At 35.5% G+C, this 17,254-nt stretch overlaps 2 protein-coding genes across 3 annotated transcripts; one reads left to right on the plus strand and one right to left on the minus strand.

Moving 5' to 3' along the window:
* Positions 1-884: 884 nt before the first annotated feature.
* On the minus strand, positions 885-8,032 carry LOC123873171 (probable cytochrome P450 301a1, mitochondrial). The gene is made up of 10 exons (XM_045917892.1): positions 7,543-8,032; positions 6,600-6,837; positions 5,545-5,738; positions 5,092-5,290; positions 4,576-4,646; positions 3,984-4,087; positions 3,048-3,217; positions 2,530-2,595; positions 2,144-2,357; positions 885-1,062 (listed from the first exon to the last, which is right to left on the minus strand). Exons 1-10 carry the CDS (start codon positions 7,904-7,906, stop codon positions 952-954), a joined length of 1,731 nt encoding a protein of 576 aa, XP_045773848.1. The 5' UTR covers positions 7,907-8,032; the 3' UTR covers positions 885-951.
* A 308-nt stretch (positions 8,033-8,340) lies between these two features.
* On the plus strand, positions 8,341-12,921 carry LOC123873182 (probable N-acetyltransferase san). 2 transcript variants are annotated; one of them, XM_045917907.1, is made up of 3 exons: positions 8,341-8,410; positions 8,694-9,017; positions 10,509-12,921. In XM_045917907.1, the coding sequence occupies exons 1-3, from the start codon at positions 8,349-8,351 to the stop codon at positions 10,705-10,707; spliced, it is 585 nt and encodes a 194-aa protein (XP_045773863.1). In that variant the 5' UTR covers positions 8,341-8,348; the 3' UTR covers positions 10,708-12,921. The 2 variants fall into 2 exon arrangements, with proteins under 2 accessions (XP_045773863.1, XP_045773864.1); XM_045917908.1 differs by lacking the exon at positions 8,341-8,410 and adding an exon at positions 8,417-8,557.
* The last annotated feature ends 4,333 nt before the right edge of the window (positions 12,922-17,254 follow it).

Here is a 17,254-nt window from a genome sequence, read left to right on the forward strand (position 1 = left end):
GTCCCTTTGACTACACTCATAATTAATTAACAAAGTAGAAATTATGTATGAATATTTAGTACTAGCTGTGCCCGCGACTTCGTTCGCGTGGAATAGTGACTTTTCGGGCAGCATGTACGTTAAAAATGTTCGCCGTGATTCTTTAAATTGACATAACTTTTTTATTTATGAACCGATTGACATGAAATAAACACTAAATGTTAAGTGCAGCTTACTACAATATAATAGTGAAAACCGTATCTAAATCGAATAAGCCGTTTCTGATATTAGCGTGCACAAACACACAGACAAACAGACAAAAAAAAATTAATTACAATTTCGGGTTCAGCATCGATATAATAACAACCCCTGCTACTTTTTTTTATATATTTCCATTGTACAGACACCACTTTTCTACAATTTTATTATATGTATAGATATTTCCTTAGTTTTTTCAAAAGATAAACAAATCGCAGAAAAATCTTTTGAAAAATGCGTTAGCGATGTGATTTGAGAATCTATAATTTTCAAATATTCTCTAGTCTGCTCTGGTGGGAGGCTATAACTGTAGTTGCTAGTTACCACTCTATCACCATCAACTACCACGCCAAGCGATGTAACATTCTGGTATGATGCAGTGTAGAAACTAGAAACCCTTCCAAGTCAGTCTGCTTCCATCTAAGATTGTATTATCACTTACCGTCAGGTGAGATCATAATCAAGGACTAACTTGTAATGGGATAATAATAATATTGTTTTATTTGTTTTGTATCAAAAACTTACAACTAAAACATTGAAAGGAGAGTTTTTGTATGGAATGGACTGTCTAGTGCCATAGTACATAGAGGTTTATTGTATGTAAATATGTCTTAGTGAATAAAACAAGTTTTGTTTAAGTTAATGAATCTTATTTATTTCACATCTTAGTTGAAATCCAAAACATAGTAAGTTAATAACAGCAGAACAAAGTATTTATAGTCTATCAATGAATCTTATTTTGAGAGGCCGGTCTGGTCTTGCAATAAAACTTCTTGTGGGATTCAAGTCGGCATAATGATACTCCAATTTGTATTTTTGAAGAACCTTGAAAATAACCAGAGCAGTTTGTTAATGTACTAATTGAGGAAGTCAGGATCAAAACAGTGTCATTTACTTTGTTGACTTGATACATTGTTTTTTATCATTGAACTCAAAATGTTGAGATGGATCGATTTTTTGAAAATATTCAGTTCAAAAACGTGAATAGATTTAGTTCAAAAATGATATAAAATCCCCAATCACATATGGTCAAAAATGACACTTAAGGCGGAAACAGACTACCGTGTCCGTAGAGTGCACGAACTATGCATACTCTCGGATGTAAGTAGCGGACGTAACCTTGAGCGCTAGGACGTCCGTTAGATATCTTACAAGCGGCGTCCCAAACGACAGTATCAGTCGAGGCTTACGGACACGTCTCCTAGTTTGTTTCCGCCTTTATATTGAATCGCACTATACATCAAAATGTTTTTCTCGATTTCTGAACAAATATGAAAAGAGTAAATGACACTTTTTGATCCTGACTTCCTCAATTGTTATCCTTGATAAGAAAATTTGTCCAACAAATCATGTTTCATCAAAATTATTTCAGTAGTTTCTAAGAGTGAATTATGACACTAAGCATTTCAAAAGGTTTTTGATTGCACAAAATATAAAAATTTGAATAATTTTATTGAAAGGCTTCCGACCTTAAATATTATTTCATAGGTAGGACCGAAATTCTCGAAGTCTCAACAAAATACATTTTAGAATAATTAGCAATTACGTATACTTCTGTATAAGTATTTAAATATTGAAACTGTTATAGGGATATGAAACTGAACTGAGATAGGGATGCGCTTGACGACAGGAGCAGGGCTCCTCGGGCAGGGCGGGTCACCTGATGTTAAGTGATCACCACCGCCGTTTTGCAGCACCAGAGGTACCGTCGATGCGTTGCCGGCCTTTCAGGAATTTGTTGGTCCACCTCTTGAATAACCCCACGTTGTAATCTAGTGGGAACAACGCCGATGGGAGGTGATTCCACAGGTTGCATGATGAGTAGCGCGCTTGCCTAGAAGATACCTATTCACTCTTGTGTTCATATTATTCGTGTGTATATTCTATGAATGTTATAACACCATACCCTTATAGCCAAGAGTGACATCATAGTTTCAGCAATGTTTTGCCCCAAACATTTCCTCGCACCATGACCAAACGGTATGGACGCAAAGGCATGGTAGTCCTCAGCATCTGGTTTGATCCATCGTTCAGGGCAGAACCTAGTTGCGTCATCATAGTTGCTTTCCTTCAACGAGGTGTGTTGCATTGACATTATAATCAACGTACCTCTTGGGATACTGCAATAATATTATAGTAAAAAACCGGCCAAGTGTAGGTCGGACTCGCTTACAAGTTCCGTACCATATAAGGATAACACTAACTTTTTAATTTTTATGGCAGCCATCTTGATTATTATTTGTTGCTATAGCGGCAAAAGTAATACACAATTAATAATAATTATGAACTTACTTGTATTTATCTAAAGTTATATTTTTTGGCAGAACTCTTGTGAGAATCGGTATTGGCGGTGTTAGCCTGTAAAAATAGATACTTATTTATAAAAATTTGACAGTAAGAATTAAGAATTTGAATGACAGTAAATCTGTTGAATCAGTTCATCATCTGTTGAATTGAAGAAATCTGTGTATGGTTTTTGATATCACACTTATCACACTAATTAATATTATAAAGGCGAAAGTTTGTATGTGTGTGTGTGTGTGTGTGTATGTTTGTTACTCCTTCACGCAAAAACTACCGGACGGATTTGGCTGAAATTTGGAATGGAGATAGATAATATCCTGGATTAGCACATAGGCTACTTTTTATCCCGGAAAATCAAAGAGTTCCCACGGGATATCGAAAAACCTAATTCTACGCGGGCGAAGTCGCGGGCATCGGCTAGTAATCTATAATCGCGAACATACATACGGGTCGAACACTAACGTCCTTTTTTTTTGAAGTCGGTTAATACATACTATAATTATTACCTTAATGTTTCCCTAATGCAGGCTTGTAAGAAAGGCGTGCGCTCTTTCAATTTATCAACATTTTCTACCATCATATTTGGGTATAGGCCTTCAATTTCGTTGTAAAGTGTTCGTTGGCTTTTCTGATGTTTTGCTATGTTGTATAGCAAGAATGCCATAGATGATGAAATCTGTAACAAAAACCAGTCAAATTCGAGTCTGACTCGCACACGAAGAGTCCCGTACCAGCGTACAAGATGTAGGTAGGTACCTAGTATTTGCATGGCAGCCATTTTGAAATTCGCCATCTTGGTTTTTATTATTTGTTATAGCGGCAATAGAAATAGGCATAGTCCGTACAAAATGAATTCGCACGCGCCATTTTAATTCTATGTGTCAACTGTCATGACAAAAGTACGAAAAAGACTTTTAAAGTAAGGACTAAAACCATAATTTTGACACAGTTAAAATGGCGCGTGAAAACTCATTTTGTACGCACTATACACATATGCAATATACACTCTGAAAATTTTAACTAACTATATCTATTACAGTTCATGAGATACATCCCGCTGACAGACAGAGCAGAGCGGACGCTCAGTAAAAGGATCCCGTCAGCATTCGGATACGGAATCCTAAAACTCAAAGATTGGAAAACTACCTACAGTGGAAAGAGAATTCCAGACTATTTTGGAGTTATTTTTCGGAGTCATGTGTGTCTTTTATTCAGGCAATCATTTATTTTATTGAAAAGGCACACAAAACAGAGAACACAGACAAAAATTTGCTTTAATTGTGAAGGAAAACATTGTGAGGAAAACTTTGTGCCTGAGAGAAATTAATAATCTCCATAATTTCACAAAGGTGTGTGATGTCTGCCAATTCGCACAAGGCCAGCGTGTGGACCCGTTCTCAGTAGTGGGCCGGTGAGGGGTTATGATGGTAATTTATTATTACCGTGTTCACTCCAATGAGCATCATGTCCATAAGCACCGTAGCTATATCTTCCGTTTTAAACTTATCTTCGTTCAGTAACATTGCACTTGTCAATGAATCAAAAGCTGCAATGAAAAACTGATCAAGTGTCAGAACACGCATAAGGTACCTATAGTTCCATAGACATGCTAGTTTTTTAGAAGTTAGAACACGCATAAGGTTGAGTCCCGAAGCCATGTTAGTTTTACGCATTAGGTTAGTTCCATAGATGTGCTACTTTGTCAGCTGAAGTTAGAACACGCATAATGTTAAGTGCGATAGCCATGTTAGATTGCCAGAACTCAGAACACGCATAAGGTCGAGTTCCATAGCCATGCTAGTTTGTCAAAACACGCATAAGGTAGAGTTCCGTAGCCATGCTGGTTACCAAAATCTTTTGGGTACTAGTATATTACTTGTAATCTCCCTTGTATTTTACTAGTCTGCGTCGAAATTGGCCGTACTGAACGAAATTCGGTCAGCAGAACATTGTTCGTTGGTTTTCGATTGCATTCAAAAAATTCGTTATAGGTAGGTACCTACTACCTAACGGTGATAGCAAAAGAGAACTTACACAGCGTTTCGTTATTTTGTGCCTTATTTGAGAGTTCTTGTTCCACTTCTAAAACTTTTTTACCAATCAAACTGAAAATAGTATCTTCTATTATATAAACTGTTATTACAAAAATAGGTGTATGTCTACCTATACACTCTGCTGCTATAAAAAACTGCTAAGTGTAGGTAGTTTTTGACAGTAGAATCTGTTTTCCAAACCGGTGGTAGATTTTTGATGAGGCATAGTATAGTTACATCTAGTTAATCAACTTTAATTTAAACTCGACCACACCTATCTAAAAATTTAAATTCGACCAAACCTATCTAAAATTAACTTGAATTCGTCCATGCCTATCTAAAAAGTATGACCACATATTATATTAGGTAGGTAGGTTATACTAAGCGGCATGTAACGCTGCCCTTTGCGCTGTGGCCGAGCGTGTAGAAAGCTTGCGCTCTGTGATCGCAGCGAAAGAGGCTGGGTTACATGCCGCCAAAAACTGGACTAAAACCGTACAAAAACTGGACTATTTACCTATCCAAACTGTCGCAGTATTTAACGAGAATGTACCAAGCGGGCGTGGTAAAAAACTTCCAGAGATGCATGCCCGTCTCGCATTTGATGATAGCCTCGGTCGCATGCTCTAAACTATGGTACATCCACGACGAGTCGCATTGGCTGTTCACTAACTCTTTGTCTAACATCGACAAGTCCTTCGAGAACATTATCAGACCTGAAATTATTTTGAAAAGCCTTGTTATCAGACTTCCACAGGAGATATAAAGTTTAACAGATGTTTGGATGTCGATGTTAACTGGTCCTTGACCGATTTTACTTAGAAAACCTTATATTTTTTTTTGTTCCTTATCCGTCTGCTCACGATTTGGTACCTATCGAACTTGTTTTTGGTTAATAAATGGAATCCTAAGATCCTAATTAAAACTCTGGAGGAGGATTTTATTAAAATAAAAGGAACCATAAACCTACCAAGGCTATCAAAAGCCCATTTATGCAGTTCTTTATAAAGATCCTTAGATATTTCGTCCTGGTAGTTTCTGACGTTGTACACTTTTCTGGTGAATTTCTCGCAAATCTCGTATAATCCTTGCGCATGATGAGTTGTCAAGTTATGTGCTGGACTGTAAATCGCCGATCTTTGACGAACCCATTCGTGACCATGCCTACAAAAAGAGCTTGTAATGTAAGTTTTCAAGTATCTCTTTTGGATATTTGCACGTTGTATTCACGAAAATTGTTTTCATAATAAAGGTGAATTAAAAATTTATAACACCCCCGACAAGTGAAGGTTACAGTAACTAGAAAAGAGCTGATAACTTTCAAACAGCTAACCGATTTTCTTGGATTATAGCTCACTCTCGATTAAGCCACCTTTCAAACAAAAAAAAAGTAAAATCCTTTCATTAGTTTAGGAGCTACGATGCCACAGATACACACGTCAAACTTATAACACCTCTCTTTTTGGGTCGGGAGTTAAATAAGATCAAAATGGTTCTTATGGCAGCTGCCCTGTATCTCCTATGGTTTTCGATTTCCCCACACTGTCCCAGGCACCTAACTAGGTAGGTTTATTAAAGACTAGCGCGTGGCTACAATCAGACCTGCTAGTACTTACCTATGTTATGATGCAGCCTAAGATGGAGCGCGCTTGCCTAGAAGATGTCTAGTTATTTGCCTATTCACTCTTGACTTATAGATACCCATATTAAAAGTGGAGCGGAAAACTGATGTCGGAAAGGAGTTCCGTATCCTACGAAACGAGGAAGCAAATCGCTACGTACGTTACCTATACTTAATATATAGGTAACGTATACGTACGGTAGTCGGTAGTTACATAATGATATCATTGATTAACACGGTATAAATGCCTCCGTTTATACTCGATATGGAATTTCTTGAGCGATTCAAGCGTGAACCTTACATTGCAGTACAGAGTGCTTGTCTTCCAGGCTGAGCATTTCTTTACGTGTTTTGATAATGATTTAGCAACATCAAACATCACCAAAATAAATTAAACAACTAACACAGTATAAATGCCTCCGTAAACATGATGTTTATGTTCGGTACGGAATTTCTCGAGCGATTCAAGCGTGGACCTTACTGGGTGCTCGCCTTCTAGGCTGAAAACTTTCTGTATGTGGCTCGGATGATTCAGCAACACAATGTCGGCGCCAACTGGGTTCACGTAACGAACAACCGGACCGTATTCGTCGAATAAGGTAGATATCTTACGGATTGACTTCCTCTTGTTAATCAGAGTGCCTGTAATAGATATAAGATTGACTTAGATAAGAAAAAGATTTGAAGATTTTTCGTAAAAACAAAACGATTTTGGAATAGCTAACTAGGCACCTATACATAAGCGGTAATCCAAACGCAATTTAAGAGCGCCTGTCTCGGTTAAAATAACCATAGGTACATGATCACCTTGATAGTCTTTATTTTTTTGTAAATGTTAATATTTTGTTTATTAGTTATTTTTGTAAATATTTTACCAATGCAGGGGGACAGACTGGAAGAATTCTTACTAGCTGATGCTCGGGTTCCAGAAAGCCATAGGTATAATAAGTATCACATTTTTATTATATTAGGTAGGTACCTACTTACCTATAATAATATAACTGCTGATGCCCAGGACTTCGTCCGCGTGAATTTACTTAGATATTTAGGTATTATTTTTTAATCTGTGGGTACCTACTCTAATTTTCTAGGATAAAAGTATCCTAGATGCAAGCTATCTATGTGCTAAACGTTAACAGTTCAGTAGTTCGGTCGTAATACAGAACAAACGGCTAGGTATGGCTATAATTATACAGGCAGAGTATGGATTAATTGTTCCGCGTAAATGTCCACTTATAGGAATACATTTTTATTAGATAAGTAACTACCTAACTAGGTACATACATATTATCTATAATTTTAGGGAAATTGAGATCGGTAAAACACTGATAAAATTGTTGAACTTACTAATGTTAAGACCAAAGATTAAAAACCTAGCAGTAACTTGAGTTCCGATTTCTGTCAGATAATTACGTAAAGTGGACAAATACTTCAACGACTTCGGTCCAGGAACTTCATCGAACGGCAAAACTATCGAATCTCTATTTCGTAATACCGGTACTACCCGAGGTGTCGGGAAAATGTCGGAGTCATTTTCGGCCGAAGTGATCTCAGTTGTGGATTGCTCTTTAGAAGTCGCCTGAGCAGTATTTATTTCTAAAGGTTTTGACTGCAAAGAGGACTGCATTCGAGTGTTCTTCCATGCATGGAATCTAGTTTCAAAATTTTTGCCTGCACTTGAACGAAGAAGCCTTAAATGGTTAAATATCATTTTCCCCTATTACCTTTGTATTTGTAAAGCTAAAAATTGTAAGTATTTAAGATTTAATACACTAATATGCAATCGCGTTTTAACCTTGTTTTAACACAAAAAACAAAAGATGTAATTGTCATGTTATATTTGAATTTAGCGCCAAGAACATCAAGAATGAGAATGCATTTTAAAAATCTATAAATATCTATGGTCTCTTCTTCTTCATTCGTTTTTTTTAATCTGGCTTTACGACTCTGGGTTCTAGCCTTTTTGAGCCTCTCGTCCTCTCGTCTACAGATGAATGATTAGGTACTCTAGCGCTAATATAATGTATTATGGTCTCAACGATATTTAGAGAGGAGACCAAGAGCAACAGGTTCAAATATATTTAGCAAAGATTACGTGCAATGCAATGTCAATAAAGATGAAACCATAAACAGAGCAATCCTAATTTCTTAAGATGGAAACACTAGTTCGTTTCTGTCAAAACCTGCATTGTGGCCATGAAACCATCATCCCTTCGTGTTCGTAAGTTCATGCCAAAAGGTGGCCGAGAGTGAGCGAGTAAGCTAAATGGTAGATGGCGGGAGTGATCTCGTGTGATATAACTGTGTTAGATTAGTTTTTAAATTTTAGTGTAAAATATAAAGTAGTTATTAAAATGACTAGGTAATGTCCATTCATTCGAGCATTGAGTTGATATTTTTAGTGATAAATTTGCCCTTGCATTCCAGAGTGTTGTCGAAGTACGTCTTTAGATTAACACTCGAAATCGTGTGTTTTATGAACATCTTTGCTATTTCAGAGCTAAAATAGAACTGGGCGATGTGACACCACATAATATAAAGCAATTAAAGAAGCTGAACACGGTCGTATTCCCTGTGTCATACAACGACAAATTTTACAAAGATGTCTTAGAGGCAGGCGAATTGGCTAAACTTGCTTATTACAATGATATCGTGGTGGGAGCAGTGTGCTGTAGAATAGACATGTCAGAGAACTCCAGGCGGTTGTATATAATGACTCTAGGGTGCCTCTACCCATACAGAAGGTTAGGAATAGGCACTCTCATGGTGGAGCATGTGCTAAAATATGTTGAACAGGATGGTAATTTTGACAGCATTTTCTTGTAAGTATTTACTTTTTACAGTATGATTACCCTAAGTATATAATTTTAAATAATAATCGTGGTAATGAAAATAATAACAGGATGGTGAAGGTTAGATGCAACATTTTATGGAGCAAAAGTAACCTATTAAAATATATAGCTACTACTTAATAGTATAGTTAAACAATAACCGTCAACACAAGTCTTAAATTCAAGATAATGAGACCCAGAACTGATTATTTAAAAATCAAAACCTTTGTCATTACTTTAATATAAATTGTATTGCCTTCTATAGATTTAAACCAATTCCAAACCATGAGAACTGCAGAACAATATAATCTGAAAGATTAAGTTTAAAAATCCTTCATTTACACTTTTCATGTGCACAAATTGGGATAGAATCTGGGCTGAAAAAGACAGAATATCAGCCCTGACTATTATTATCAGAAATCTCCAATACCCTCCTTGTCAGGTAGAACAATAAGATCTTAGATCTAACATCTTATATTTAAAATTAAAGTACACCTACATAATTTTGTAAAATCTTTACTACAATAAATACAATAGTGATTGCACCAGAAACAATCTAGACTATAAAATAAGGCATTATATAATAAAGTTTCATAAATTTTTAATTGTAAAAAGTGAATTAAGTATATAATGTATTGTTAGACAAAGGAAATTGTTTCTTATTGGAGACAGGAATACAGGCTTTATACATGTTAACATGAGTCAAGCCAGTGTATTAACCATCGATGGTATTAACTTTTCCAAAATGTTACAAAATGACATTGGTTGTTGTATTTGTTTTGAAAGTGGTTAAGATATCATCTTGATAGCGGCCAAGACATGACATATTTGGGAGTCCAAAGTTCAATTTCTGGCTTTGCTAAAATGAGCATACCACCAAATTATTATTATTGCAATTAAATATCACTTGCTTTTAGTAAAGGAAAACATTGGCATGTGAGTTCTTCCTAATGTTCTCAAAGTATGTGCTAATGTTTCAATGCTATCTCAGTATTCAATCAGTTAAGTAAGGCATAGTTTTTACAAATCAAACTTCCAAGTGTTCCCAGAAACTTAATATTATGTATGTTTTAAAAGATATGTTGTATTAAGTTCTTACACTGCACCCGATCCGAATACGTGAAAATATGTTCCGAAGTAGTCATAGAACTATTTATATGGTAGCTTATGCACTAGCTCCGACTTATGTCATCCGAGTTCTGTCCATCATCAGTGAGAATATCTCGGATGTGCCTCTGATTCAAATTAGATGATGTAGATATGTCAAAGGTGTCCACTAAATAGCTTGAATATGGATCAGAGATTGGATTAGTGTGTAAGCAATATCCGAGTTATTTATATCAGTATTTTTGTGGAGTCCGACTGGATGAGTGCATAGCCACTCGTAGAGTTAATTTATGAAAAATATAATTAATATAGGTACGTACCTAGAGAAAACATCATTTATTATCTTATAATTTATGCTTCATCATTGTTTTCCAGGCATGTACAAGTCAATAACGAAGGAGCAATAGATTTTTATAAGAAGTTTGGCTTTGAGATTGTGGAAACGAAAGAACACTACTACAAACGGATAGAGCCGGCCGATGCTCACGTCCTACAAAAGACAATCAGACAAGCACAGTCTGCACCGTTAGTGAATGGGACTGTTCCTCATGCGAAGACCAATGGCCACGATTGAAACAAACCAAGGATTCTCAATGTCTCAACTCAGTTGTTATTGCGTAAAGCCTCATTTACACAAAGAGGGTATCTTGTCTCAAAAATACGATAGTATAATTAATCAAAGTAGGTAATGTAAAAAGTTAAACCATTTTAATTACGTATGTAAAATATTGCAGATCAAAGACAGAAAATCATTTTGCTTGAGATTATTGAATTTGATGTTTGCACAGAAATGTTGTCATCATCCGAAGATTGTTGCCATCAACAATATCACATTTCTTTATGTAAAACTCTATGTGTAAATGAGGCTTAAAAGAGCAAGTGATAAATAAAATAAGGATCACTTTTATATTTACACGAAGGATTATTTGTAATAACAATGGAATAATAAGTAGGGTTGTGGTTTTGGACTGTTGAGGCCATAATGATAGCTGTATTGTGACTGATTTCATTCTACTATCAATGTTGAATCTTGTACTGTACAGATATTTGTTATAGTACTGCATAGGCGTAATTGGGCAAGTCCTGGTCACAAATTGGAAAAATCCTTTGTTCTCATAAGGAAAGGTCATAAAGACAGATTCTCAAAACGACAGAAATGGTTCCACCCAAAATATAATACTGGCAAAAAAATAAAACTACATATTTCTAATTTATTTTTTATTTTAAGTTTTGGCTTTTTTTTGCTGATTTAAATTCAATCTTCTCTCAGTTTCACATCATTCAAACTCATAAAAGTTGGATAAATTCATTTTATTGCCTAGAAATTAGTACCTACTAAAATAAAACACTGTCTACTAAAAAAACGGATGAGGAAGGCGGAGGATCGTGTTTGGTGGCGCGTTCTTGGAAAGGCCTATGTCCAGCAGTGGACGCCTACAGGCTCATGGAATGAATGAATGAAAAAAAAAAAACACAAAATGCTTGTCCTGAAAATTAGGCCCTTTGTAACTGTCCTCATTTGTAAGATAGGAGGACTTGTATTATTTTATGTTTAATTTAATTTCTTTTTTAGGTTCACTATAATTATATTTATGTGTTAAAGGTACTAACACAAATCAATTTAATTTTTTCACTTATGAGTGCTCTGTCCTTTTGAGAATCTATCTTTTCCAGAATCTGTCCTAATGCGAGCCAAGGGTAAAAATTACTTCAATAAAATGAAGATTTTTTGCCAATCAATTTATATAATTTCCATGACGAAATAGCATTATATTCTGCTTTTGTAAACCAAATATAAAGACAAAAACACATGGCCTGTTATCTTAAAATTAATGTTTTAATGTGTGATTGTTTTAATGGATTTATTGACAATTTACTAAAATTTACTATGATAGAAAATCTTAAATGCCAACAAATTTTATCTCACAAAAACTTTTTGTTAAAGAGTACCAAACTAGATACATGGAAAGTGATGATGCGAGCAATGGTAAAGTGCAATCGCCAAGAAGATGCCTATTTACTATTGTATTTAAGTATACAATGTTTTTCTGTATTTCAACTGAAATAATGCCAACATTAATATACTAAAGAGTAAGATACAAAATGAATGGGTACAAATCCTAGTTATGCATGTGCAAGTACTGTTCTTAGCAAAATCTTGTTGCATTTTTTCCAATATGCGCCTACAATCTGGTACATTTTCAGGAAACAATAACTACATAGTACATATACCTATGAATTTTTGAAAATAGCTTTTAGTATTTGTAAATTTCTCTTCAATTTGGATAATATTATGTGTAAAGTAACATAATTTAGCTCTAGGCATTCTTTTAACTAAACTCGGATGGCATAAATTCTGTGTCCATTTTTTACTGTACTTGTATAATAATGTAAGGTTTATCATAAGGATAGAAAGCTCTGACATGGTCGTTTTATTTGAACTCGAAATATGTATTTAACAGGATGATTTTTCAAAGTATATCAACCTCGCAATTATTTGTATTTTTGTTTTAGATTTTGTCAATACGTAAAAAAAAATGTAAAATGTTGTTATTTTGTCATAACTAAACTTTAATGCATGTACATTTACTATTTTTTAACCTAAATTTGTTGAAGTAAGTATTATTTTTATTTTTTGTAAAACTATCTTCTCATTGTTTTAATAATAATAGGTGTTACCAAAAGTCAATTTGCCCGCTGTCGAAAAGTTCTTAAAAAATATATTTGTTGATTATCATGTTTCTCTAAAACTTTTAGATTTAGTACAATAAACATGATTAACAATTTCGATTTGTCTCTTTTTTTAAAAAAAAGGCCTTTGAGCACGCAAATAAACAAAATCTGCGTCTTCTTATGTAAATTAAAAAAAATGCCAATGACTTGGACAGTCAGGGGAGCCAACATAACGATATAGGTACTATTCGATGAAACGCACTATGCACACATGTTGCATGTATATTGTATGTTGCATGTTATACAATTATGGCGTTTGACAGATTAGTATAGCCGGTTCTACAGATGATAATATACTACCTCCCCTCGGTGGCCGGTTCGCTTATGCGCCACCTGTCGGGATAAATTGGCAGTGTGGATCGAAATTGCGTCACACGCGCCGCCTCCGTAAATATAGTCCGACAAGGCTCTTTTGGCACTTGAGTGAGGGCGCAGTTGTCGCTTTATACCGAGTACGAACAATCAAGTGCACTTCTCAAGATGGCGGCTTTAGTTCCGATTTTGGTCACGCGCCAAAAGAGCCTTGTCGGACTGTTACTCGTAACGAGTCTCCCCAAATGAGTGCAAAGGTGGAATTTGGGTACAATACTAAAAGGCAACAAATAAACCACACAATATGAAACATTTATTTATTTTTTATTTTATAATTATTTTTATTTATAACATTCGTGCATTTTAGAATACTGTTTTGCTTTCTAAAAGCTTCAATTCACTATCACAGACTATAAAATTTCAGTAACGAAATTATCATTATTTAATATTTATGTATTATACCTAGGTATGTAAAATAAATACACAAACAAATGCAAAACAACCTCATCTATTTTATGTCTTTATTTGGTATATAAATATAAGTAGAACAATATAGTTTAATATCTTTGAAGTAGATGCAATTTGAAGAATTGAATTTCGCTCTCTATTTAATATTATACTATATATAGCTCGATTACCACTGACTGACTCACTCATTGACATAATTGTTCTCCTAGAAAGAGAAGGAAAATGATATAGTGATGTAGGGGAGTTGTGTTCGGTTTCGGGAACCCTCTGGGGAAAAATTATGACATTTCAGAAAAACAAGATGGCGGCCGACGTGATTTTTGCAGCTCCGTTGTTTTCCAACCGATTTTGTTGAATTTTGCAAACTTTAAAGAAAGTAGTAAACGATTAACAGAAAATGTGGAAAAAATTGGAAAAACAAGATGGCGGCCGAGCCGTAGCGTTTTCAAAATTTTGATTTTTCGACCCCGAACCGCGGCGCCACAGATCCGAAACGGGAAATTGAAACTAATAATTTTTTTCTGGTTTCGTCTACGATTATCCTGAATTTTGACGAAATGGGAGTGGTTTTTAAAAATTCAAGATGACGGCTGTCGTGGCGGCCATTAGGTTAGAGGTACGAAAAAACGCAATTTTAAAAGTTAAATATCTCAAAGTTGGCAACATCGGAGCGATTCGGCTTCTATGAAGCGATTGTACGTATAGACTCGAGGTGATTGAAGGAAAATAATTACCCCATTTTTTGGGGAAATTTCAAGATTTTCGGGAAATTGTAAAAAATAGAAATACGCACTGTTAGCAAAATTCGAGTATGAGCGATTATGTGTTTTGCTCGTGCAAATGACATTTAGGTATTTTCGTCGCCGAGGACTGGCAACACTGGAATTTATCGAAGCAAAAGTGATTTTCGACATTGTCTTTTTTCAGGGACGATCATTTCGCGTGGGTTAAAGCGAGATGAGAGATTGAAACGTCATCGGGAGCGGTATATCCTGTAGTTAATGGGAAAGTTGTACAACGATGTAATTTATTTCTGCAAAACGAGTTGGCGGCCATTTTGTAATTTTTTGAATTTTTCGAAATTTTGATCACGTTTTTGAGGCAGTTGGCAACATTTTGGAAAGTCAATATGTATGAATCGATTGTGTATCTCGGCTGGCAGTATGGAGATATGCAACCGGTGTTGCCACTTTTGGGGAGATTTTCGAGAATTTCAACTAAGAAACTCCTGTAAAATTTTGTATGAAAAATTTTTTTTTCACTGATGGTGTCGTATAGAGAACAAAAACTTAGTAAGCCAAAATTATGGAGAGAGCTGATGATTGAGGGTTTCGGAGACGGGTGGAGGGCCCGCTTAAGGTATTGAAGATAGGTGGGGGGTGCTCGAGCAAATGTCATTCATGACGTCATCCAATTGCCAAAAAGCTGAAAAAAAATTCAAAATGGCGAAGAAAAGATGGCCGCCATACAAATTTCGCCGGGGTCCAGCTCGGAGGGTATAAAAGATGGAAGTGTGGTTTCATGGCACAAGATGAAGAGAATCCGAAGCTCTATTCGTTGAGTAGAAAAAAAATTCAAAATGGCGGAATTTTTATTCCCATAGAAAATGTATGGCGAATATTGAATGTCTCATTCTCCTAGAAAGAGACGGAAAACGATACAATAATGTATGGGAGATGTGTTTGGGTGGGGAAGGCGAGTAGGGGAAAATTATGGCATTTCAGAAAAACAAGATGGCGGCCTATATAATTTTTGCAACTCTTTTGTTTTCCAACCGATTTCGTTGAAACTCGCAATCTTTGAAGAATGTAGTAAACGATTAATAGAAAAAGTGGAAAAATTTGGAAAAACAAGATGGCCGCCATACAAACTTCGTCGGTGTCTATCTCGGAAAGTATAAAAGATTGAAGAGTGGTTTCTTGGCAAAAGATGATCAGGGTCCGAAGGTCTACTCGGTGGAACAAATTCTGCATGCTCACGGACCACTTTAGTGGTCCGCGCACCCACGCACCCTACTTTATTAACCTCAACGACCCCGTTTTTACAAAAAATGATATGGATGTCGTTTTCAGAGTTTTCCAGGGTGCTGATTTTGATAACGACATTTATTTTGAAATCCAAGATGGCAGACATGCATTTTTTAAGAAAAAATCGATATCGGTGTCGTTTTACGGGTTTTTCGGGGTGAATTGTGCATCTTAATAAATAAATTCAACCGAACCACGTCACGCGAGCTGCTTTAGCAGCTCGCGCACCGAGCGAAACACTAGTTGTACTTATAAACTTTGAATGGAAAATTCAGAGATTCAATAGACGATAATAATAGATATTTAGGTAAATTATTTTATTGGTACGGATTCAGGCTTAGGCTTAGTGTTACACTTAATATATGTATTTCATGCTGGAATTATTTTAAAGAAATATTTATAATAATATAGGAAACCTTAGCTGTTGTAGCTAATTTACTGACAGCAGGCAAGTTTAGCAGCTATTGACACGTGCAACTTTAAAAATTGGAATAGCATTCTCGTGTTTATTATACCCACTTACTTACCTACTTCTATATAATTTTATTCTCAACTTTGGTCGAATTCATCAAAATGTTAAATCAGAAAATAATAATATTACTCATTTAATACTAAAAAATGTAAAAGGACCATGGGCACATTTGAATGAAATTAGAGCTAATCTCCCAACAGTATGAAAGATACAGATACACAGACATGAAACCTCAGTAGGTAGTAAGTAACCTCAAATTAAAGGTTGATTAGGTTGATTGAAAGATTTCGATTATAATTAATCGGGAACGTATAATGAAACTGTCATAAATTAAAGAAACGGATAAAATGGATTACAACACCTTCATTTGACTTACTTAGTTATCATAACGGTTTAGGGGCAGCCCAAAATGCCCATTGGTCCTTTATTTTTATACCTCGGCTCTTGTTAGTAAAAATTTACACACTGCTTTTACATAGCTTCACGACAAAGGTGTGACAGATGTGCTTTACTAAGAGCCATAGTAGGTATATTTTTATATAACTAGGTAAATTAAAAAGTTCGTCTAAATTATTGTTAACAATTTTATGGACGAGTAAATTCTCCCATATACGACACGAATTTTATATAAGTACCTTAATGCTTATATTTTATACAAAGGTAAATTTTCATACTTATAACGCTAGGTACTCTTTTGTAAATTTTACATTTTTTCAATGTTTTACGTTATATGTATAAAGTTCTTGCAATTCACGAAGGCGCGTGAACTTTACTTGTGGTTACGTCGTGTACAAGCACATTGCGTAAGTGTGCGTGTCTGTCAGACCAATCAGTCGCGAGCAAACGCACATAATATACTTTATGGCCAGGGCCTTGGGCCATAGAGTAAAGTAATACACTGGCCTTGGGTTGAAATCTATAAAGCGCACTTTGACTTTGCTCAGACTTAAGACACTGTTAAAACGAGACAGCGCTATACCACTGGCATAAGTCCGTCTCGTTTTAACTGAAACTTAAGTCTAAGCAAAGTCAAAGTGCGCGCTATAGATTTCAACTTTATAAACAAGCAAGAGCCACGCGGAGACTTCGTCTGTGTTGGTGTTAGCTGG

This window comes from Maniola jurtina, chromosome 16 (genome assembly GCF_905333055.1).
Source record: "Maniola jurtina chromosome 16, ilManJurt1.1, whole genome shotgun sequence".
In the NCBI taxonomy this organism is placed as follows: Eukaryota; Metazoa; Arthropoda; class Insecta; order Lepidoptera; family Nymphalidae; genus Maniola; species Maniola jurtina.

Excerpts from the sequence above, each read along its gene's own strand:
- LOC123873171 (XM_045917892.1), bottom strand. The coding sequence starts at position 7,906 with ATGATATTTAACCATTTAAGGCTTCTTCGTTCAAGTGCAGGCAAAAAT. Across the intron at positions 4,647-5,091 it reads TACTGCGACAGTTTGGATAG|TTTGATTGGTAAAAAAGTTT; the intron begins GTAAATAGTCCA and ends TACTATTTTCAG. Across the intron at positions 1,063-2,143 it reads TGTCACTCTTGGCTATAAGG|GTTCTTCAAAAATACAAATT; the intron begins GTATGGTGTTAT and ends GTTATTTTCAAG.
- LOC123873182 (XM_045917907.1), top strand. The coding sequence starts at position 8,349 with ATGGAAACACTAGTTCGTTTCTGTCAAAACCTGCATTGTGGCCATGAA. Across the intron at positions 8,411-8,693 it reads CATGAAACCATCATCCCTTC|AGCTAAAATAGAACTGGGCG; the intron begins GTGTTCGTAAGT and ends TTGCTATTTCAG. Across the intron at positions 9,018-10,508 it reads AATTTTGACAGCATTTTCTT|GCATGTACAAGTCAATAACG; the intron begins GTAAGTATTTAC and ends ATTGTTTTCCAG.